Below are 23,739 nucleotides of genomic sequence, written 5' to 3' on the forward strand. Positions count from 1 at the left end.
CAGGAACCCCTGACACCCCTATTCTTCATCAAAATTCATAAGCGGAATTGCCCTTTCTTCCCTTTTGTAGATCAGGACACTCCCGCTTAAAATGCCCTATCTTCCCACAATAATAGCATCCTGCCTGTGGAGACCTCCATCTCTGCCCCTGTCTCTCGAACCCTCTTTCAAATGCTCCCCCTTGTCCTCTCCTCCTTCCTCTCTGTCCAACATGCTGCCACCCGCTACTCCGGTTGCTCACTATTGGTTCCATTCTTTTCTTAACTACCTCATCAACCGTAGCTACCATCATTTTCACCTTCTGTTTTTGTCTCTCATTCTCCCTCTTTACAAACACTTTCTGTGCCTTTCTTAACAATTCATCTAATGGTTTTTCACTCCTTCTATCTTCTGTATCTTTCTCTGTATGTCTGGCCATGCCTTTGTCACAAAATGTACTTTCAAAAGACCCTGTGCCACTGGGTCCTCAGGGTTCATTCCAGAATCTTTCCGCATTGAGTCCCTTAATCTTTGCAAGAAAGCTGAGGGAGTCTCATCTTTCTCCTGTCTAACTTCAAAGGCTTTAGTCAAATTCTGTGACTTCGGCACTGCCTCTCTTATTCCTTTTAGAACTAAGTCTTTCAATTCCCTCATTTCTTCTCTATGCTCCAGGTTTTGGTTTTCCCACTGGGGTTCTCTGAGGGGAAACTTCACCTCTCCCTGTCCAGCATCCCCATCTCCAATCGGGTGTTCCCTGTCCCATATTTTAATGGCGGCTCCTCATATAAGTCCCCTTTCTTCCCCAGTAAATAGTATATTCAAAATAGACATTAACTCAGCCCAGGTATACAGACTTGGCCCCAAATATTGATCAATTTGTTCAGACAACCCCACCAGATTCTCAACCAGGACCTTCATTTCCTTTTTAAATGTTCTGACCTCCCCACTGGTGAGGGGGGCACTTACAAACCCAATCTCTTTGTCACCTATTGGTACCTCCTGAAGGGGATAAGTCGTTACGTTCTTCCCCTTTTTTCTTTTGTTTACCCCCCCTTAGGCTTTGATTTAGATCCTCCGGAGGCCTCCTCTACATCTACTGTAGCTTCCCTTTCTTTTGCTGAGGATTGAGGGTCAGGAACAACAACATCCCCGTCCACCGCCCCCTCATCCTCCTCTTGTGAATCATCCGTTCCCTGTCCCTGTCTGTCTGTCTCTCCTCCTCCCCCATGTCCACCTAACCTGATTTTATGGTACGGGGGGGGGGGGCAAACAGCCAAGAGGATCCCAGGGACTAGGTGGGACAGAGGAGGAATCCTTTGTCTTTACTACCATCATTCCCAAACTGCCCTTCCAACAGGATGTATAGTCCACCTCCTCTTGACTAAAAGGTTGTTTTTTATTCACATTCAAATCTAAATACTGACAGACCCAATCCTCATCCGAACCATACTTTGGCCAGAAGACAGCCGGACGAAGGGTTGGGTCTTTGGTCCATACTAAAGAACAATATTTAATCATTTTCTTTTTATCTTTTGCCCTTGTCCAAGTATTACTTGTCCATTCCCGCAACATCCTCCCCAACGGACATTCAGGAGGAATGTTACCAGGGAGTTTTTCTTCTTCTTCCTTTACTCCGTGACAGCTACTCTGCCTACCCCCATTTCCCGGGGCCCTCGCTAGTCCCTCAGCGAGTAAATACCCCTTTTCCCGGCCACCAAGGCAATACTTAAAAGTCATGTCTCTTACCTTGGTCTGTGCACAGAGTTGCCTGGCCCCTTGTCGCCGGATGTTTTATCGAGCTCCTATTACTGTCTGATTCAGATGTCTCTCTTGTGGGATCCGTACCAGTCGCCCAAGGGAGCGGACCAAACCAGGACACGAGACCGCTCATCAATAGAAAACGGGATGCGTCTTCCCAGTGTCCAAGGCCAGCCACTCCCCCCAGCGATGGAAGAAAATCCTGGACAGCCCCCAATTGTGAGAAACAATGCGCACACACTTCAATAATTGCAGTCCGAGACAAAATCTGAATCAGTAGTGTCCTTTATTTTTACACTTGCAAATGGGTGTGATGTCCAGTGCCAAGCAAGGCAGAGGACATACACACCAAATTCAACAAACTCTCGATATTGATATAATTTGGTTCCTACATATTTTTTTCTTATTTCATTGTTTCCCCCCCGTTTACATCCTCCACTTCCCTAAGACTGGTCCCACTACTCCTGCTTATCTCTTGCATCCGGCCTTGTCTGTGACAAAATGCTTTACTCTGGCCTCACAAGGTCGTTTGACCTCATCCCGCTGCAGGTCATTGTTAGGCATATTCTTTCTTCATCAGTATCTACTCTTTCCATCTGGCTTCTCCCGAAGCCACTGATCCCTATGACCTCTTTAATTAGGGTTTGTTCCTGTGTCTCTGTAAAAGTGGGAAACAGATGTTCATACCTACTATTTGTACAGGCGTATCTGGCCTAACTTCATCCCCTCACAACATCTTATCTATTTGCCCATAATATCTACCATTGTTTTGCAATCACGTTTCATGCTGACATACAATTTTATCTAATACAAAAACAATTATATATTTCCTCCACATAGTTTCCATTCTTGTTGACTCAGCTCCCGGCCAAAACAACCACACACTGATGTGAGTTCATTTACTTTGTATCAGAAATTATAATTGCAGAACTGCAGAAGTAACATTAGTTTACCTATATCCCACACGGACCAGTCAAACTGAGTACGTTCTTCAACAATGCACATTTCAGCACTCTACACCATCATCCCACACGATGACTATACCGCAACAACAGCCTCAGTAGTCAATACCAACAACTGCCAACCTCTGAGCACTATCCTACAAATTATCCGCTTCATTCTTGAACACGTTTTCACCTTTGACAACCAGTTCTTCATCCAGCCACGCAAAACTAATAGGGATGGAGGAGCAGCGCTCTGAAAGCTAGTGCTTCTAAATAAACTTATTGGACTATAACCTGTTGTTGTGATTTTTAACCAGGGCTATAAGAATATTAGTAGTGGCTGCAGTTTCTGAATTTCCCATTTGCACTGACAGGAAAATCAAAAAGTATCTTTCTGTTGTCAATCATACAGAGAGATACCAAGTACATGTTTACAGTATCTTGCTACAGCCTTTATTGCTAATAATAAACGATTCCTGGAGCTCGTTGCTCTGTCTTACCCACTCTGCATCCTGATAAAGCTGACGACAACTTGTGACCAATGAGATGAAGGGTTATTCAACCGGCTGTTCCTATTGGCTCGAGCGTGTCCAATGATATTGGGGCGTGCCGGCGCATGTCCTTTATGTCTGAGTGTCACGTCGAGGCTCGTTCTTTTAGCGTCCGACGCCCACTGTGTGAGGAGAGACCAGAGGCCAGGCCTGCTCCTGCTCCGCTCCCGACTGCCTCACCCGGCCCGTCAGGTGAGTTCACCGCATTTTTCCCCCGGTCCTCTTCGTCACATCAGACCGGTGGCCCCGGAGGTAGCCTCATCCCTCCACTGCCGAGGCCTTGTCGGCGGAGGGCCGCCGCGTACCCGAAGGGAACGGGGATCAGCCGGAAGTGGAGGCCGCGCGGTCTCTCCACGTGCCCTTGGGCCTGCTCGATTGTGCCGGCGCCGCCGCGTTCCTTTTTGGAATGTAAGCGGCGCCTGCGTTCCATGGCGCGCGGGCCACGGGGTCGGCTCCAGGCGCTGTCCCTGCAAAAGCACCTTTTCGATACTCCCCTCCCTTGCACGTAACCCCTTTCACGTTTTTGTATGTGTTCGCTCAAGTGAGGTAACCATCAATTCAGGGGAGCTTAAAAGTATTGCAAACTGTTCTGCAAGTTGCAAAGCTGCTTTCCAACCCCACAGTTTCTTACGCGCTTCAAGAAATTTGGTTTTGCAAGTACCTGATTTTTGCAGGGGCTTTCAGGACCTGATGTCAAAGGAGCTGCGGGGTAGCGAATACTGAAGCAGGTCAAGTAATTTACAATAAAATGAGCACCTTATAAAAACCCTGCTAGGGAACCATTTAACATGTCCGCATGCACGATGTGAAAATCTTTATTAGGCTTGGTTCCCCCACCTCAATTGTTCCACAAATCTTACCTACCTTGATGAGGAGGTGGCCGTGTTGGACTGGGTTGGATAAAGTTAAAAATCGCACAACACCAGGTCGTAGTCCAACTGGTTTATGTGGCAGTGCCAGCTTTTGGAGTGCTGCTCCTTTGTCAGTTTTCTCTTACCCACCCCAGCCAAACAAAATTCCTCCATGATTTATTTGATAGATTTCCTAAGTTCGAGCAGTAATTGACCTGCATTAACTTTTTGCTCATAGTGATGGCTTTGGATTTAATGTAGGGGACCAGTCTGCTAAAGTGACATTGGGCATGGATTGTAGAATACAGACTAGCCTGAAAAGAAAGATGATGCCTCAGGTTCCAGTAGCTGTTTGTGTATTGTGGAGCTTCGTGACAATGCCTGTTTCTGGAAATGTGTATGGGTCCACTGTGGTCTTGTTAATGCTGAAGGCAACTAATGGCCATGGAGTTGTGCCCTAATGCCATCTGGACCAGGGATTAAAGAGAAATTGATTAACAAATAGATGAAAAGTTTGTTTTAAAAAGCTACTGTGGAAACTACAATGCTGTAAGAAATCAAGAGTTTGTGCTTTCTGCCAAATAGCAATCAAATATCTTTTGCAATTTTTCTATACAAGGATAACTGAAGCTAAATTCTTCCCTTTTTTTTAGAATGCGTTACGTCGCAGCTTATCTCCTTGCTGTATTGGGTGGCAATACATCACCATCTTCAAAGGACATTAAGAAGATTTTAGACAGTGTTGGTATTGAAGCTGATGATGAACGACTGAATAAGGTATTAGTTTCTCTGGGTTTGAGCATGCTGCGATTGGCTGAATTTTCACTCTTCTGATGGTGATCATATTATAAATGAATTTCAGGTTATCAGTGAGCTGAAAGGCAAGAACGTGGATGATGTCATCGCTGCTGGTAAGTTACCTTGTTTAACATAATCGTAAGTGTAACCCACCCCTACCCTATTATTCTACATTTACCCCTGACTAATGCACCTAACCCCCTGCATCTCTGAACACTATAAGCAATTTAGTATGGTCAATTCACCTAACCTCCACATCTTTGGATTGTGGGTGGAAATCAGAGCGCCCAACGGAAACCCATTCAAACACTGGGACAGAATGTGCAAATCCCACAGATGGTTACCTAGGGCTGAAATCGAACCTGGGTCCCTGGCGCTGTGAGGCAGCAGTACTGACCACTGAGTCACCATGCCACTGTATTTTGCTGAGCAAATGCATATACTGCTATGATTACCAAGGTGTAAAACAGAATATTATTGAAATAAATCTTTGTCACCAGTGAAAGTGTAGGTGTAATCTCGACATTAATGAACCAAGGAGTTCTTTGTTTCCCTACTGTAAGTCAATTAAGGTTAGAGTAAAGTTAACATTTCAGGATGACTCTTATTTATGAATTTGAAGCATTTACTCTGTTCCTTTCTCCACAAATACTGCTAAACATATTCAACATGATACTTTTTTTATCCTATCTTGCATCCAATTCATTTCTCCAGTCACTTGCTCTGCTTTTTAATCTCCATTGGCTTTCATTTTGGAAACATTCAAAATTAAAATTCTTTGCCTTGTTTTCAAGTACCTCTGTGACCTCAATTATCCCTGACTTCAGGCGAAAGTGAGTACTGTAGATGCTAGTCAAGAGTGTGGTGCTGGAAAAGCACAGCAGGTCAGGCAGCATCAGAGGAGCAGGAAAATCGACATTTCGGGCATAAGAAGGGCACTCATGCCTAACTTCAGCTGCCTCTAGCCCAAACATTCTCCCAAGATCTTTGTTACTCCAATTCTAGCATCTTTAAGTTCCACCATTGGTAACTAAGTTTACAGCTGCCAGGACCATAAATCTGAAATTTGTTTTTCGACCTCTGCCTCTCTACCTCTCTGTTCTTTAAGCTGTTTCTTCAAAAGCTACTCGTCCTGATATTTTCTTCATGATTGGATATCGATTTTTGTCTCATAATTTAAACACTATGGAATGCCTTACTGTGTTAAGGCTGCTCCATTAATGCAAACTGTTGCTGTTGTTCTCTCGGACTTCACGGTGCCAGGGCTTGGTGGAACTCCTCCTCCTCTTAATTCAGAAGATTGCCAGTTCAGGTTTCACTCCAGGGACTCAGGGGAAAAATTTAAAAGGCATTTGTCGGGCAACTGGGTGGTGCATGCATGGAAGGAGCTGCCAGAGGAAATGGAAAGGCAGGTACAATTGCAAGACTTATAAGACATGTGGATGGGTATGGATAGGAAAGGTTTAGAGGGTTATGGGCCAAACGTGGGCACATGGACAAGTTCAGTTTAAGATACGTGGTCAGCATGGACAAATTACCTGCTGTATGACTCTCTAAAAGTTTTGATTCATGATGAATTATGTGTGCATAAAACACTCAACAATTTTAGAGGGTGTACCACAGTGTTTTGTTCTTATTTCAAAGTGTACTGCTGATAATTTTGTCAGGGTGCGTACAATGAAGAATAGGTTATTCTTGACTTAGTTGGTCAGCATACTTAAAAGCTAGAAATCTGGAAGGAAGCATAAGGTGTGGTTTGTAGGGCTGATTCCATGGCTATGATTAGAAGGCGCATTGTGCAAGTTAAAGTGAACGTAGCAAGCTGAGCTGATTTTTGGAATATTATTGTCAAATCTTTGTGTTCAGTGCAAGGTCAGTTTGTTGTTGGCATATCCAGAGGTGGTGTTGAAATGGAAGTCACCAAGGTCTTGGTTAGATTTAGATTTTTATTGTCAATTGGCAAAGAGATGGATCTCATCACCCGGGAAGAGAGGTTTCAATTGTTACCATAATTGCACCATTTATCTGGTGTGATCTATGGATGTGGGTTTGTGTCAGAAGAACTGAAATTTGGAAATATGGTTCTGTCTGATTGCTGTGACATGATGGACCTTGGTCAGAATATTTTGTATGGGGAGAAAGTTAAAACTCATAGGTGTTGAATTTTGCAAACAAGTCTATGGGATTAAAGACATGCTGGAATTAGGGGTTCAAAGCTAAATGTAGGTTTTTAAGTTTTCAGACTAGAGCAGGTGTTGCTCTTTCGAGGTTCAGTTTTTTTTTACAAACAAATGTTTTTATAGTTGAAGGTAGTGCTTGAGATGCTTCCGCTTAAACTTCAACTGACAATTTGAAGTTTTCTGTTAAGTCCACTCCCTGTTCAGGAGAGGAGACTGCAGCACACCGAGCACGAGACCCTGGCTCCACCGTCCCAACACCCGTCAGCCCCCCTCCACGTTGGGGCAGCCGGAGTGGGAACCAACTGTAAGACTGTTGCTGCCTTTGTGGGTTAAGTCTCCAAATACAGTGCGTGCACACAGATACAACATTTTACTGCAGCTTTTTGACAAGTTCCACCTCTGCCCTGTACAGAGCAAGTTGGAGAGATTATCTGGGGAAGGGGGAGGTTTAGGGGTCACCCCTGTGTAGAACTCCATGGAAAGTGGGGGGTGGAGTAGAGTGGGCAGGAGGTCAGCCATTTCAGAGACTGTTCTCGGCAGCGTTTCAATGAGTCAAGATAGTTTTTAATCACCGTAAACAAAATACGCGATCTGGGTCGAAACAGCTCTTTGATATAATGCTTCTATTGGGACCTCAAGATCTCCTTTGGATAATCCGATATTTGGATAATCTAAGTTCCTCTGTATTATGCTTCCTTTTGTTATGGTTGACTCTGGGAGTATAGATGGAAATGTGTTGCTGGAAAAGCGCAGCAGGTTACGCGATCTGGGTCGAAACAGCTCTTTGATATAATGCTTCTATTGGGACCTCAAGATCTCCTTTGGATAATCCGATATTTGGATAATCTAGGTTCCTCTGTATTATGCTTCCTTTTGTTATGGTTGACTCTGGGAGTATAGGTCAGTTCTATTATTGCTCCCCAACCACAGACCTGAAAAGCAATGGAAGTTGTCACAGCAAAAAAACTGCAATTTTCTGTTCCCTTCTGTCCAGAGAAAGTAGCCGTAACACAACCCTCCCCATTCCCAAATGATTTTTAATATAGTTTTTTTTTTCCAAGTTTCTTTCCCTTGATGCCTTGTTCTGTGGTGGGTTGTGGGACAAGCTTATCTTTGCTTGCCTGTGGAAATATGGATTTTGGAATCTGTGGTAGAGGAGGGGAAAGTGTATTGTGGTGTTACGCTGACTAATGAATTTTCTATTTAGGCAATGCTAAACTTGCAAGTGTCCCAGCTGGTGGGGTCGCAGCTTCTGGTGCTACAGGTGGTGCTGCTCCAGCTGCAGCAGCTGTTGGTAAGTGCTCATTGTCTCGTTATTTGGATAGTATTAACTTCTGGTTTAAATTGTGACTTTTGTGTCTGGTCCAGTACTAAAGTGCAGCATTTGATACATTTGCTTGCTTCACAAAGCTGAGTATCATAAAGCAGAGGTGGTAAATTGTTTGTTACACCCAGTGTTACAGATAGAGATTGGAGGCACTTCAGAATAATTATTTAAGATCAAGTTGCAAGTTGGCCCACTGAGCTGGAGGATTTGTAACATCATCACTGAGCCTCCGGTGAAGCACTGGTGTTCTGTTCCGCTTTCTATTTGTCTTGGTCTGTTATGGTGGGTGATATCATTTCCTGTTCTTTTTCTGAGGTTGGTAAATGGGGTCCAAATCGCTGTGTTTGTTGATGGAGTTCCGGTTTGAATGCCGGGTCTCTAGGAATTCCCACGCATGTTTAGGCTGTCCTAGATGGATGTGTTGTCCCAGTTGAAGTGGTGTTCTGTGTGTATCCTTATAGATACTAGTGGTAGTGGGTCATGTCTCTTGGTGGTTAGTTGGTGTTTGTGTATCCTGGCGGCTAGTTTCTTGCCTGTCTATCCGATGTAGTGTTTGTTGCAGTCCTTGCAGGGTATTTTGTAAATGAGATTCATTTTGCTGGTTGTTGGTACAGGCACCTTTAGGTTCATGAGTAACTGTTTGTGTGTTGGTGAGTTTGTGGGCTACCATGATGCCAAGGGGTCTGAGTAGCCTGGTAATCATCTAAGATATTTATATGGTGTGGATAGAGTCTCTGGGCATGTTGTCGTCTTGTTTGGGTTTGTTGTTTAAGAATCGGTAGATTGTTTATTGGGTACCTGTTCTTGAATACAGTGTCTAGGTATTTTCTGCTCGTAGTTCCTGGGTACTGCAGTGTGTTGCGACCCAATTTAGCAACCTTTTGAGAAAAAGAACCAGAAATGATATCACCCACCTTAACAAGCCAAGCCATGTAAATAGAAAGCAGGACAGAGCGCCAGCACTTCACCAGAGGCTCACTAATGTTACCTAGTGTGGTGATGAGACGCCTGACAGCAAACCCAGCAGCTCAGTGAGCAAACTTACAACCTGAGCCTCAAACTGAGCTACAAATCTTCTCAAAAGCCATTTAAGATGTCACCATGACTGTCCTTAGTAACAAATACCACTGCAACAAGTCAGTTGGACCAGCAAAGGCTCAGCTGACCTGAATAGTTTCAACATGTTCAAATAAATGATTGAACAGAGGCTTGATTTTTGTTTATGGGTTTATGCTTATTTGAATCCTCACTCTGACTTATGGTCATGTTGAAATGAATGGCTTGGCTTTAACTGTCTAATTTTGTTTTAATCAGCTGAAGAAAAGAAAGAAGAGAAGAAAGAAGAATCTGAAGAATCAGATGATGACATGGGCTTTGGTCTCTTTGACTAGATTCTAAACTTTTTAAAATAAAACTCTTGTGTCCTAATGGATGGTTGTTAGTAAATGGTATTTAAAATGGATTGTGTGCAAACCAGCGAGTGAGCAATAAAGCAAAAATTGAATGCTGATTTGCTTTGGGGGAATGTTGGCTGTCCAAAAAAGCTGTTCCCTTTGTACCCTTTTTTCTCTCCTCTTCCAAGTTAGAGGAAGGATCTTAATGATTCTAGTTTTAGCTATGCTTTACATTCATTGTCTATATTTTCACCATCATCTTTGACCTTTCAATGGGTTAGTATAAGAATTGTGTGTACTGGGATTAATTTCTATTCAATCAAGCTTGTTGTGGCTGGGCAGCACAAAAAGGTACTGTAGTTGGGTTCAGTTTCACTATCCACCTAAGTGGCTGCCACTTAATACTGATAGTTGGGAGAGAGAGAGAGAACCTGGCTTTGGAGATATTAGTTGAAGTGCTAATTCAGACTCTTCAACCAGGTTCTTAAAGACCTATTAATTTGAAGTACATATAGGTTACTGCCTTTTAAAGATATCCCTACCTTCTGTATCTGTCTTGACTAGCTGATGGAACAAGAATTGTGAATGTTGCTTGGAGTCATTGATCTTAATGAGCAGATGCTGTATGTAAGTACAGTGCTGCTGATAAGAGGTGGCATTGCAAAAATTAATTCAGCTATACCAAGCAGTAGCATGTGCGGAGTGTTACTTTTTAATGATCTAAGTTTGAATTAGTGCAAAATAAAAATTGAATTGGGCTGAATGAAGGTAGGGGTGTACTTTTCACTTTTAAATAGTGATGGGCTTGTATTTATGCGTTTGTGATCTTACAAAGTGATGAAATCACTGATTAGTGATTTTTATTTTGTACAATGGAACTGTTCTCTCAAAGAAAAGACTGACCAAATGGTGAATTTGTCAGGAATTCACAAGTGTCTGGCCCAATCTTCCAGGAGCTCTAGGAATTAAAGGAGGAGGTAGGAGTGCAGAACTCAAGAGGTTATTAAAATCTCCAGCATACACAAATAGGACGTGTATGGAAAAGGTGAGCAATCAAAACTTCCAAGTACACTCTTAAATAATGAAGCGGAACCATTTGTACTGATCTGAAGGAGTTATATATGAATGCACGCACGAAGAGGGGCTAGGTAGATTTGACTAGGAGAGAAGCCTAGCTGGAAAGACAGGAGATTTTGGGAATCATTCCGGAGAGATCTGAGCTTCCTCCTGAGGAAAAAAACCCTGGTATACGGAGGATGAGGCAACCATGGCTGACTAGGGAAGTCAGGGATAGCATAAAAGCATATAATGTGGTGAAGGGCAGTGAGAAATCAGGGCTGGGAAGCTTACAAAGACCTACAGTGGGCAACAAAGCAAGAAATTTGCAGGAAGAAGATTAAATATGAGTGTAAGCCAACCAGTGATATAGTGGACAATTTAAGAGTTTTGTTAGACATGAAACAGTCAAAGGAGGATGTTGGGAAATGGCACAAGATAGGAGTGAGGAACAAGGAAATGGCTGAGGAATTGAATAACTACATCAGTCTTCACTGTGGAAGGCCTGTTGGGGGCAGAGCTGAGTCTGGTGGCCATCCCCAAGGAGAAGGTGCTAGAAAAACTGAATGGACTGAAGTTGAATAAATCACCTGAACCAGATGGACTACACCTCAGAGATACTGGTGATTTTTCTGGAATTGTTAGAATCAGGGAGGGTCTGAGATGACTGGAAAATTGCTAACATGACACCTGTTTAAACGTCGAGATTAGAGTTGTACTGGAAAAGCAGAGCAGGTCAGGCAGCATCCGAGGAGCAGGAAAAACAATGTTCTGGGCAAAAACCCTTCATCAGGAATCCCTGTTTAAAAACTGAATAAGGCAAAAGACTGAAATTTACAGACCAATCAGTCTAACCTCGGTCGTGGGTAAGATGCTGGAATCCATAGTGAAGGATGAGAATTCTGAATACCTGGATATGAATGGTAAAGTAGGGCAAAAGTCAGCATGGAGAGGGGAGGTTAAAATGTGTTGCTGGAAAAGCGCAGCAGGTCAGGCAGCATCCAAGGATGTTCCTTGGATGCTGCCTGACCTGCTGCGCTTTTCCAGCAACACATTTTCAGCTCTGACCTCCAGCATCTGCAGCCCTCACTTTCTCTATGGAGAAGGGAGGTCATGCCTCACAAATCTGCTGAATTCTTTGGAGAAGTAATGAGCAGGTTAGACAAAGGAAAACCAATGGATGTTATCTACCTGGCCTTCAGGGCCTTTGACAAGTTGCCACACAGGGGACTACAGAGTAAGGTAAGGGCCCATTGTGATGGTGTGGATAGCGGCTGGCTCTGGCAGGAAGCAGAGAGTGGGGATAAAAGGGTCCTTCTTGGGATGGCAGCCAGTAACCAGTCATGTTCTGCAAAGAGCAGTGTTGGGACCACAACTATTCACTATACATTAACGATGTAGAGAAAAGAACTGAGGCTATTCTGGCTACGTTTTCAGATTATACAAAGATAAATAGAGAGACAGCATTGAGGAAGCAGGGCAGCTGCAGTAGGATTTGGACAGGTTCGGAGAGTGATAAGGAAGTGGCAGATGGAGTACAATGTGGGGAAAGTATGAGGTCATGCACTTTGGTAGGAAGAATAGAGGCATAGACATCTCTAATAGGGGACAAAATTCAGAAGTCTGAAGTGCAAAGAGACTTTGGAGGTCTCTCAAGGTAAACTTGCAGGTTGAGTCAGTAGTTAGAAAGAGGTGGCATTTATTTTGAAAGGGCTTGAATATAAAAGCAGGGATGTACTTCTGAGGCTCAATAAGGCTTTGCTCAGACCACGTTTAGAGATTTGTGTGCAGATTTGAACCCCATATTTCAGGAAAGGTGTACTGGATGTTCAGAAGAATTCACAAGAATGAAAAGCTTAACGTATGAGGGACATTTTGAGGACTCTGAGTATAGACCCAGAGTTTAGAAGGATGCGGGATGGAGGAGATTTAATTGAAACACGCAGAATACTGAATGACCTGGACATAGTAGATGTTGGGAAGATATTTCCATTGGTCCGAGAGACCAGGACTCTAAAGACTCCGCCTTAGAGTAAAGGTTGTTTACCTTTCAGAACCAAGAAGAAGAAACTACTTCAGTCAGTGGTGAATCTGTGGAATTCACTGCCACAAAAGGTTGTGGAGGCCAGGTCATTGGGTATAATAAAGACCGATAGATATGCTCTTGAGTATCAAGTGGATCAAAGGTCAGAGAAAATGGGGTTGAGAAACTTATCAGCCATGGTTGAATGGCAGAACGGGCTCAATGGGCTAAATGACCTAATTTCTGCTCCTATGTTTTATGGTGTACATTGTAAAGGTATGCAGTAGTTGGGTTGTATGTCTGAGTGAGATAGAATTCAGTTAGTCTGTGGGTGGATACTTCTGTGGAGCAGTAGTGCTAACACCGTTGTGTCAGGTCTTCTGGAAGTGGCGGTACCTCACCTGTCCTGTACTGTATTACAATCAATTAAGATTCCAGCGTGAAACTGGGCCTGAAATTTGGTTGCTGTGGTTCAGTCATTAGTTTTACAACTACTCTGTATTCTTTAACAAATATGCATTACCTGTGAAAATGCTATAAAACTCTGCATTTGACAGTTTTAAAAAGAACAACTGCAAAAATAATTCAACCTTTCACAGATACAGTCTAGTCAAATAACACTTGTACATTCTTTCTTTAATTTCATATTTAATCAATGAGGTTACAAGTGTTCCATTTTGGTGACTTTCAGTACTTTCAGCATGTATACTTCACTCTGTCTGTACTCGAGACATGTATGCAGTCCAAATTTGTTTCTCTCTAAACCCTTTGAAAGCGATGTTGTGAGTGTTCGAAGAATGCTAAAAAAACGGAAGATTATATTCCAGCCTGAGGACTTCCACAAAAGCCTGCCCTTTTTTTTTCTAGTTGGCATATTCTTCTGACTTCTGAGTGGCCCCGTGTCATCTCTTTTCCTGCATGTCATATAAGTTCAATTTTGAGAATATTTCAATTAACCTTCCAGGTGGCTCATCAAATCATTTAATTTGAATCCATGCTTTGTTTGAAAAGCTGACTTAAGTTCACTGGTCCAAACCACATTCTGATCCTTGTTAAGAAGTCATCCTCTCAAACTAAAATCTCTCTCCGTTCAATTTTTGAATCTAAATTCCGAAATGGTATTAATGTATTACAAACATACATCACAGTTCATGGAGTCAAGTTTGTGCTTTTAGATTCATAGGAAGAGCTTGCTTTCAATGTGAAAGTTTGAGGGTTTTCCCTCAATGTTTATTTTGCAGACTGGTAGGTAATTGCTTTGCTCTTTTGATCTCAGTTAAATGATTTATCCCTTTATTTTATGTTGGTCATGTGTTTTGGAAGATTTGTCTTGTGTAAATTTGGCATGCTATTTGAATTTTGCAATGCAGTGTTGAAATTTTGATGGTTTTCTTTGTTGTGTTTACAACCGAATGGAATCGTGTTAAGCCAAAGTTATGGGTCACCTAGCTAAAAAGCTGTGGGAGGTGAAAGCTTTTGAGTCACTGGCCACTTTTAATAACACCAAGTATTGTTGATATTGCTTAGGCACAGGGGAATAACATAGTACCATTCACTCGCTCTCCCACTGATGGACAAGAGGTCAAGATGCAGAGCAGATTCCCTAAGATTCCTTCTATAACACCTTGCAAACCAATTACCAGTGCCATTCAGAAGAACAAGGGCCTCCGATAAATGGGAATGCTACTACTTGCAAGTTCACTTGCAAGCTATTCCCCATCCTGAAGAAGAAAAATCATGTCATTCCTTCAGTGTTGCTTGGTAAGAACCCTGAAACTCCTAAACAGTAGTGTGTGTGTGGGTGTGTCTATAAGTACCTGAATGGCAGTAATTCACCACTGCCTTCGAGGGCATTTGGGATGGAGAGGGTCAAGGCCATGGAACCATCTGAAATGCCTGATAAATGTTGATACAGTCATTTGAAAAATATTTAGAAGTCTTGCTACCATATTTTCTCTACTACGGGCAAGTGCTAAGGCAATTTTTCATAACGAGTGATATTACACATTGTGTTGGTTATTTCCTATACCTACCTAATTCGCCGAGATGATGAAATTCTCAGTAGCAAAAACCTAATACGAGCTTGTTGTATTTTGGTATATTGTAATACAATTGTTAACTTCAAAACATGCACCAAATGTTAAATTCTGTCTAACTTTGATAGTAAAAACACACTGGGGTATGACATTTAAGATGTGTCTTATGGTGCGTCTTGACATTCAGCCAGAGGAAGGTGACAGTATAAAAGCTTCAATAAGAAGAGTTTTGAATGCTCTTTGGGTGGCGCGGTGGCTCACAGCACCAGGGACCTAGGTTCAATTCCCACCTTGGGCGATTGGCTGTGTGGAGTTTGCACATTCTCCCTGTGTCTGCATGGATTTCCTCTGGGTGCACCGGTTTCCTCCCACAATTCAAAAATGTGTAGGTCAGGTGAATTAGCTGTGCTAAATTGCCCATAGTGTTCAGGGATGGTTAGGTTAGGTGTATTAGTCAGGAGTAAATGTAGAATAATAGGGTAGTGAATGGGTCGGGGTGGGTTACTCTTCGGGGGAGGGTGTGGATATGTTGGGTCGAAGGGCCTGTTTCCATATTGTGGGGAATCTAATCATCTAATCTGTCCTAACGAGGAGAAAAACAGAGTGCAGAGGGGGGATGACTGGACTGAATGGAGGTATAGTGAAAGTCCTGTGCAGGAGATGTACAAGGTTCCAGAATTGTCCCATCTAGTATTCTCAAATGGTTGTTGGGTAGTTACAACTCTCGGGTTTGCCAATACTTTTTTTGCACACGTAAGTGGGAGGGAATTCATAGATTCCTAATTGATTGCACTCAGGGGAGATGCATAGATTTATATCTTCTAGACTTCTGCACATGTGTGGCTTCTGGAAGTTGTTGTCAGTTTGCTGGTAATGGTGGTTGAACACAACTTGCAATACCTGAGTCATCGCTTACTTTGCAACTGGCATTCACTTCATTCCAGCTGCTCAATGTTATGAGCTGTGGAACTAACTCTCAATGTCAGCACCTTCATGGGAGGAAATGTGTGTATGACAGAACAAGGAAGGAATGGCGATTTAAAAATAAACCATCTATTCGATGTTAAATTTCACATTAAACGGGTTGGACAAAAGTATGCTATAACCTGCACAGATGAAATAAGGACTTAGCAAGAACTTATTGATTGCCTTGGGAGCTATCTGTACATCTAATTTTAAACTCTTGATCACTTCTGGTTTTAATCTGTTCCTATATTGGACTCCTACACCCTAAACTCTGGAATATACCTCCTCCCCACTTTCCCCCTTCAACCTTAAAGTCTACCCATACTTTTGGCCACAGAATAGTCACAGCACACAAGGAGTTCATTTGGCTTGTTAGATCCACACAAGAAAAGTCTGCTCGTTCCTTGCTCTTTTGTTTTTCTGTTCACTTGTTTGTCCAACCCACTTAGAGATGATAATATCTAAAGGGGGAGTCGGATGTTTAATTCTGCTTTATAATACCCTTGCGTGCGGGGGAGGAGATGGCCTAATGGTATTATTTGACTGTTAATCCAGAAATGCAAGTAATGTCTTGTGGATGGGCTTGAATCCTGCTGAGGCAGATCGTGGAATTTGAATTCAATAAATATCTGGGATTAAGAGTTTAATGATGATCATGAATCCATTGTGGATTGTCAGGAACACCTATTTGGTTGACTAATGTCCGTGGGGGGGGAGAGGAAGGAAACCGCTGATCTGTTTTACATTTGACTCCAGACCCACAGCAATGTGGTTGACTCTTAACTGCCTGCTGGGCAATTAAGGATGGGCAATAAATGCTGCCCTGGCCAGTGACCTCCTTATCCCGTGAATGAATAAAACAAAACAATATTCTGTAGTACTGCTGCGAAGTGACGTATAGGATCAGCATATTACGCTCCAAGCGCTATGTAAATACAAGTTGTTGTTGACTGAGAGGCGTTGCCAGGGGTGCGAACAGTGATTGGTGGAGAAGCGGCTGTCGGTCTGGGTGTACGGTGGAGCTGATTGGAAGAGGGGGGAGAGAGACCAGAAGAAAACAGGAGAGACGAGGAAGGAGGGGAGCAGAGAGGAGGCAGCTGGAAAATGTGAAGCGGAGCGGTTCCCAGTCTCGTCCTGCTGTGGGGGGGCGGGCGGGTGTACGCTGTTGTTTCATTTTGGGGGAGATGCTGCCTGCGGAAGACTCGGCCTCCTGGAGCATCTCGTTCGCCGGCTGCGGCTTCCTGGGCATTTACCACATCGGGGTGGCCAGCTGCCTGTGTGAACACGCTCCCCAGCTGGTCCACAACGCCAGCAACATCTACGGCGCATCGGCCGGAGCGCTGACAGCCTGTGCGCTGGTCAGCCGAGCCTGTCTCGGTAAGTCCTCGCTTCCCCCCACCTCCAACCCAGCAAAAGGAAAATCCGCCCGAAGGCACCGGCGCTCTCACCCCCGAGAGCCAGTGCCCCGTAGGGAGGAAGATTCTCGATTAGAGTGGTGCTGGAAAAGCACAGCAGGTCAGGCAGAATCCGAAGAGTTGCTGCCTGAACTGCTGTGCTTTTCCAGCACAACTCTAATAAGGAAGCTGTTCGGATAAGAGAGCAAAGCAATGCAACAACAACACCTGCTGAAGGTAGCACCTTTCATCAAGGCGGGTCACTTGCGACGTTCCTTTTGAAGCGGAGGCAGCTGTCATCTCTAGCAAACAATTAGCGCACAGTAAGATCCCACAACCACCGGCTGCAGAAATGGCCCGATGATCCGCTCTGTCCATTTTGCTTTTTTTAAAAAAAAAATTAGAATCCCTATAGTGTAGAAGCAGGCCCTTCGGCCCAACAAGTCCACACTGACCCTTTGCAGTGTAACCCACCCAGACCTATTCCCCTGTCAGTCTACAATGCGCCGAGCCACACATCCCTGAACACTATAGGCAACTGAGCTTGGCCAATTCACCTAACCTGCACTCCACACAGTCACCCGAGCCTGGAATCGAACTTCGGTCCCTGGCGCAGTACTAACCACTGAGCCACCGTGCCGTAGAGGCATTGGGGTGGACAAAATTAAACATTGTGTTGTTGAAGGAGGTGTGTTGGAGAGTTCTTTGGCTCTTTGACACTGTGAGATATTTTTTCTAACTGCCCTTTGTGTATTGGGACCATATCTGTCTATTAATGCAAACGTGATTATGATAAGTAATGTTTACACTTAACAAATTGTTGAAATGTGTAGAATGATGGCTGTGAAGTTATAAGGCAACTTTAATGTCTTCATGATTTCCTTAATCAGGCTGAGGTTTGTTCTTATAGTTTACGTAAACACTAGCCAGTCAGCGACTTGTTGGGGCATTCAGCGAGATCTTGGATCTGTGTTTTGCCTGAGTCCAATTGCCCTGAACTCGCATACATCTTGATTGAGTTACAGATTTATTACACTGTATCAACTCTAGTTTTGTAGCATATACATGATTTATGGTCTCATTAAATATAGCCAGTGTTATTATTGAGTTAGATCTGCAGAAGTGCAAACTTAGAAGGCTGAAGTACTGTCACAGTGCAGAGAAATGTTGTTAATCAATTAGCTTAATATTACAACTAATAGGCAAGATGTAATGACTGGTCAGCTCGTGGGAAACAGATTTTCTCAAGTTCTGGATTCGTCACAGTAGCTATTGTGTTTGGGCCAGGAATGATCAACAGTCATTGATAGCATCATGGCTGCAGTGTTTCTTGCATGTTTTGTCTCGTTAAATGTAAATCTCTCTTTATGGTGGTAATTCATAAATGATTTATTGTGACAGTATTGATTATGGTTATTCAAGGGGATTGGAATAAAAAGGGAAAATAAGTTCTCTAGTTGTGAGTTTGCTCACTGAACTGGTAGGTTTGTTCTCAGATGTTTTGTCACCATGCTAGGTAACAACATCATCAGCAAAGCACTGGTGTTCTGTCCTGCTTTCTATTTCTGTGTCTTGGTCTGTTAAGGTGGGTGATATCATTTCCGGATCTTTTTCTCGGAACTTGGTAAATGGGGTTCAAATCGATGTGTTTATTGATGGAGTTCCGGTTGGGATGCCACGCCTCTAGAAATTCCTGTGCGTGTCTTTGTTTAGCCTGCCCTAGGCTGGATGTGTGTCCCAGTTGAAGTGGTGACCTTCTTTGTCTATGTGTATCCTTACATAAACAGAAAGTGGAACAGAACATCAGTGCTTCATCGGAGGCTCACTGATGATGTTACCTAATGTGGTGTCTGAGAACAAACCTACCAGCTCAGCGAGCAAAGTTGCAACCTGAACCTCAATCCGAGTGACAAGTCTTCTGAAATCACAACTTTGGTTCTCTGTTTCCGTTGTTCGTAGCCTTGGGCAGACCAAGGAGGCAGGTCTCCTTGCAGCATTCAATTTTAGCAAAACACATCAGGAAGGATGTCATGACTTTAGGAATAGAGTGTAAGTGCACAAGCAAAATGGTATGGCATAAAGGTTTAAATTATTAAAAGAGATTGCATTAATGTGGCTTGAAGACTGAGTGGTGATCTAATCCACTACCTTCTCAAGGGTGATTAGGAATGGGTAATAAATGCTGGTCCAGCCAGTGACATTCATAGGCCATAAATGAATTAAAAAAAAGTCTTTACAATGTTAAGGGATTCAAGGGTCATATGGAGGTCATAAGGACTACAGACAGGAATAGACTACTTGCTCCTAACAATTTTCTCCACTATTCAACTAGACCATGTCTTCCACCAGAAATCTAACTTACTGCACTATTCTAGCCAAAACTTTTATTATTTTCTGTTTTGATGTTGCTCAACAACTGAACATTCATAGTGTTCTCAAACTGAGAAGTTCCAAGAAAATGGTCTTGGAGTTAAGACATTTTCAAAATTGTGATCCTAAATGGTTAACTCCTTTGTTCAGAGGCTGTAATTGTGGTGGAGAAAATGTAGAGAGTTGTCAGGAGACGCAGAGAGTTCTTCAAGAAGTAGGTCTTTCATTTGCAAACAAAAACTGTGACACTGAGAAAGCAGATTCTCGAATGCCCATGAACCTCCGGGTCCGTGGTTCTTTTTTTTTTATATCATGTTGAAAAGCTAACAAAAACATGTCCAACTATATTAATCAAAGTACCTTATTCTAGCTACACAATAAACCAATGATGTTCATTCCCATTATCTCTTCAGTTGTACATTCTACTTAATGTTATTTCTAATGTCACAGTTAGATATTTATTATCACCTCTGCTACAGTGATTTTCCATTCCAGACTAACCTGTCATGATTAGATATTTAGCTATTCCATCTATTACAATAGTCTCCTGTTTCAAGCTGAATCTACTAACTATTAATTAGATATTTAATGTCATGTCCCAAATATTTATGGTCCCAATCTTGTCATAATGACACTTAACAGGGAGACTACCTTTTCTAACTGTTATCTCATCTCATCATAGTGACCTTTCAGCCTTAATCTTACTCTGCTAATTGGTGTTCTTACCCCATCCTGCCTTCCACAGACCACAGATTGCCAATGGTCTTCATGTTTTAACCCTTCCCATGCTTTCATGCTCTTTAGTTTCCATATGATCCTGTGTTCCTGACCACAGAAATGCCAAAGAAATCCATTTCCTATGGTGGAATCCTTAACAAGAGGACATAATCTTAAAAATTAAAGTTAGACCATTCAGGAGTGTAATCAGACAGCAATTTACACAAACAATGGAGATCTGCAAAAGACTGTAGTTGCTGGGTCTTTTTAACAGTTCAGGACAAGTTCAGCTTTTAAACAAAATAAGTTGATTTTATAAGGAATATGGATCAATGTGTGGGTAAATGATAAGGTGTGTTGACTCTTGACACTTTATATTGACCTTGACTGATAACTTAGTTATTCCACCATTGTCTTGTCCTTTATCCTGTTTTGGAAAAATATCACTCGACCTTCTCATTTTCAACTTTTGTAAATGCTTTCAGTTCTCCACTTGTTCAGTGTTTTTAACAAACCTTTGATCGTTAGGGTACTGTATAATTATAGCTGGAGATGTGTTGCTGGAAAAGCGCAGCAGGTCAGGCAGCATCCAGGGAACAGGAGAATCGACGTTTCGGGCATATGCCCTCCTTCAGGAAAGAAGGGCTTATGCCCGAAACGTCGATTCTCCTGTTCCCTGGATGCTGCCTGACCTGCGCTTTTCCAGCAACACATCTCCAGCTCTGATCTCCAGCATCTGCAGACCTCACTTTCTCCTACTGTATAATTATAGTGTGGCAGCATGTTCATTATCCATTATATTGCTAAAGGAAAACATATTTATACAGCACCTTCAATCTGTTTTAAAATGGTGAAGTGTAATCATTTGCAGGGTACAAAGCCATGGAGTCAACAGTGAATGAATGCTTTTGAGGAAATCCGTTTGCTTGGAATCATGTATTTAAATTTGCAGCATGTAGAAATCCTGTTAAGCTGTTTTCCAGACATATAATAAGGAATTTCTTAGTATGGCAATGTTTTTAGTCTGGCTCAAAATTAGTGGACCTTTGCTGCGTAGAGGAAATTGAGAGACTGTTGATCTGTTTACAGAACTCTAACAAGGCCGTTTTATAACTTTTCCCTTATCATACGTATTCAGTACAATTTAGCAATTCTGACAATTTTTAATAGTCAAAACATTTATATCAGATGTATTTCAGCATATTCAGCTAAATAAAAATGTAGATTAAATAACATTTTGTAACTTGTGTATTGTCAGCTAGTGGCCAGCTGAATCATGAGCAAGGCGATTTTAGGTCCCATGACAAGAAAACACATTTTAAGTAGAGCATTTTCTCACTGGGGAAACTAGACCTGTGGGAAATTTCTTGAATGCGCCTCTTGAAATAACTCGGGTATCCCTTCACCAAGTCACCCTTTATTTACATCTGAACAATCCTTGACTTTCGTACTGCCTCTTCAGAATTAGCTGTCAGAGTGTCAGTATTTCTGACACACCCCTTTTCATCCATCAGCCTGAATTAACGAGGTTAACAGCCCCAATATGAGGGAACTCCTATTCCATGATGCCCAGCAGGCTGACCTTGTTACAATCACTACACCTTTATCATTTGTCCAAATGATGTGCTTTGAGGTCATTTTTGAAGCTATAGAAACTATGTAGGTCAGTGAAGGGAATTTACTATAAGGGAAAAGTAGCAGAGGCTGTGCTACTGATATGGAATGGTGAAACACAGTTGTTTTGCATTTGAAACAGGAGTCCTTGGAAAGGATGCATTTGTTGCATTAATAATTTTGACTCTGTGTAAGTGAATGGGTTTTGAGTGAGAAATATCTAGCTCCCTGAATATGGTGCTCTCACAATGGTGTTGAGTAGGGATTTTGAGATATTGTTAAAACAGCATCGCGTTGTAATTTACTGGATTAGATTGGACATACCCAAGGCATTATTGGGCTGATGCAAAAGGCCCAGTTGCATTGATAATTTGTTTGCATGAAGTGTGGCTAGCTCTGACACAGAAGTCTTGAGCATTACAGTCACAATGTTATTGATATTCACAGTCATTCCAGGTGGCGTGACGTGAATAGAATGAATACTGACACTCATCATGATCAGGACTTCAGACGCATCCCAAACAGGATCAGATAATCCTGTATTATCACTTTAGCTTTACTAGTTCGCTTTCTGATTCAAACGTAGATCTGGGATGAGGTACTCTTATCTGAATGCCTTGTAGCTTTACTTTTCTGCTCAAATACAGCGTTTGCAAGCTTATGGTTTTTGGCAGCACCTATATTTTTCAGTTTTGAATGGCTACCTGTAAAATTTGTTGTGCAGTTTGATTCTTTGATCTCACAGGTATCTGCTAACTACATGATTGTATTCTCACTCTGAAACCAAACATGGGCAGTACTTCTTACAGGCACAAAGGTGCATTTTATTAAGATTTGTACCACAGTCTAAAATGCGTATTGAAGCACGGTTTCATTTGATTCAGTCATGAAATTGTTTAGAATGACCCTTATTGGTAAAGAATATAGTTTGCAAGCCTGGACCACATCATAGAGTCATACAGCATGGAAACACACTCTTTGGTCCAACTTGTGCACACCGACCAAATATCCAAAACTGATCCAGTCCCATTTGCCAGCATTTGGTTCATATCCCTCTAAACACTTCCTATTCATATACCCATCCAGATTCTTTTTAAATGTTGCAATTGTACTGGCCTCCACCACTTCCTCTGGCAGCTCGTTCCATACACTCATCACCCACTGCATGAAAAGTTTCCAGCACCACACTCTTGACTCTAATCCCCAGCATCTGCAGTACTCTATTTTGCCTGAAAAGGTTACACCTCTGGTCCCTTTTAAATCTTTCCACTGTCACTTTAAACCTATGTCCTGTAGTTTTGGCCTCCCCTACCCCAGGGAAAAGACCTTGGCTATTCACCCTATCCATGCCCCTCATGATTTTAAATACCTCTATAAAGTCATCCCTCAGCTTCCAACACACCTGTATGCAATCAAATTCTGGACTTTGTTTTCAACCATCTTTCAGCCACAGTTAGTGGTTATGCTTCTGCATGTCATGTTATGCTTCTGGATGTGGAATTTTCTCCCTAAACCTCATCTCCTCCATAACTCTCACCATGTCTTCAAGAGGCAGTTTACAACCTACTCTTTGACTGACTTGTCTGAATTTCATTGTGTGATTCAGTCTCAAAATGTGTTTGATAATCACTTTTGTGGAGCTCCTTTTGGCTGCAATATAGAAAAGGATTGTTGTTGAGAGTGTGGTGCTGGAAAAGCACACCAGATCAGGCAGCATCTGAGGAACAGGAGAAATGATGTTTCAGGCATAAACCCTTCATCAGAAATGAGGCTTGTGGCCT

The 23,739-nt window shown here is 42.5% G+C and overlaps 2 protein-coding genes across 2 annotated transcripts in view; both read left to right on the forward strand.

Moving 5' to 3' along the window:
• The first annotated feature begins 3,315 nt into the window (after positions 1 to 3,315).
• Positions 3,316 to 9,816, forward strand: LOC122557935 (60S acidic ribosomal protein P2-like). Its single transcript, XM_043706167.1, has 5 exons — positions 3,316 to 3,424; positions 4,737 to 4,860; positions 4,946 to 4,994; positions 8,269 to 8,355; positions 9,703 to 9,816. The coding sequence occupies exons 2-5, from the start codon at positions 4,738 to 4,740 to the stop codon at positions 9,777 to 9,779; spliced, it is 336 nt and encodes a 111-aa protein (XP_043562102.1). The 5' UTR covers positions 3,316 to 3,424; position 4,737; the 3' UTR covers positions 9,780 to 9,816.
• A 7,120-nt stretch (positions 9,817 to 16,936) lies between these two features.
• Positions 16,937 to 23,739, forward strand: part of pnpla2 (patatin-like phospholipase domain containing 2) — a 52,336-nt gene continuing 45,533 nt past the window's right edge. The window contains exon 1 of the mRNA XM_043706166.1: positions 16,937 to 17,240. Within this exon, the coding sequence (XP_043562101.1) occupies positions 17,048 to 17,240 (193 nt within the window). The 5' untranslated portion in view covers positions 16,937 to 17,047. The remainder of the gene's footprint in view (positions 17,241 to 23,739) is intronic.

The sequence above is a fragment of the Chiloscyllium plagiosum genome, chromosome 16 (genome assembly GCF_004010195.1).
Source record: "Chiloscyllium plagiosum isolate BGI_BamShark_2017 chromosome 16, ASM401019v2, whole genome shotgun sequence".
NCBI classification, from domain to species: Eukaryota; Metazoa; Chordata; class Chondrichthyes; order Orectolobiformes; family Hemiscylliidae; genus Chiloscyllium; species Chiloscyllium plagiosum.

Bases quoted from the DNA above. Each gene is read 5' to 3' on its own strand.
- LOC122557935 (XM_043706167.1), top strand. From the start codon at position 4,738: ATGCGTTACGTCGCAGCTTATCTCCTTGCTGTATTGGGTGGCAATACA. The intron at 4,995-8,268 runs GTAAGTTACCTT...TTTTCTATTTAG, and splicing joins GGATGATGTCATCGCTGCTG to GCAATGCTAAACTTGCAAGT. The intron at 8,356-9,702 runs GTAAGTGCTCAT...TGTTTTAATCAG, and splicing joins TCCAGCTGCAGCAGCTGTTG to CTGAAGAAAAGAAAGAAGAG.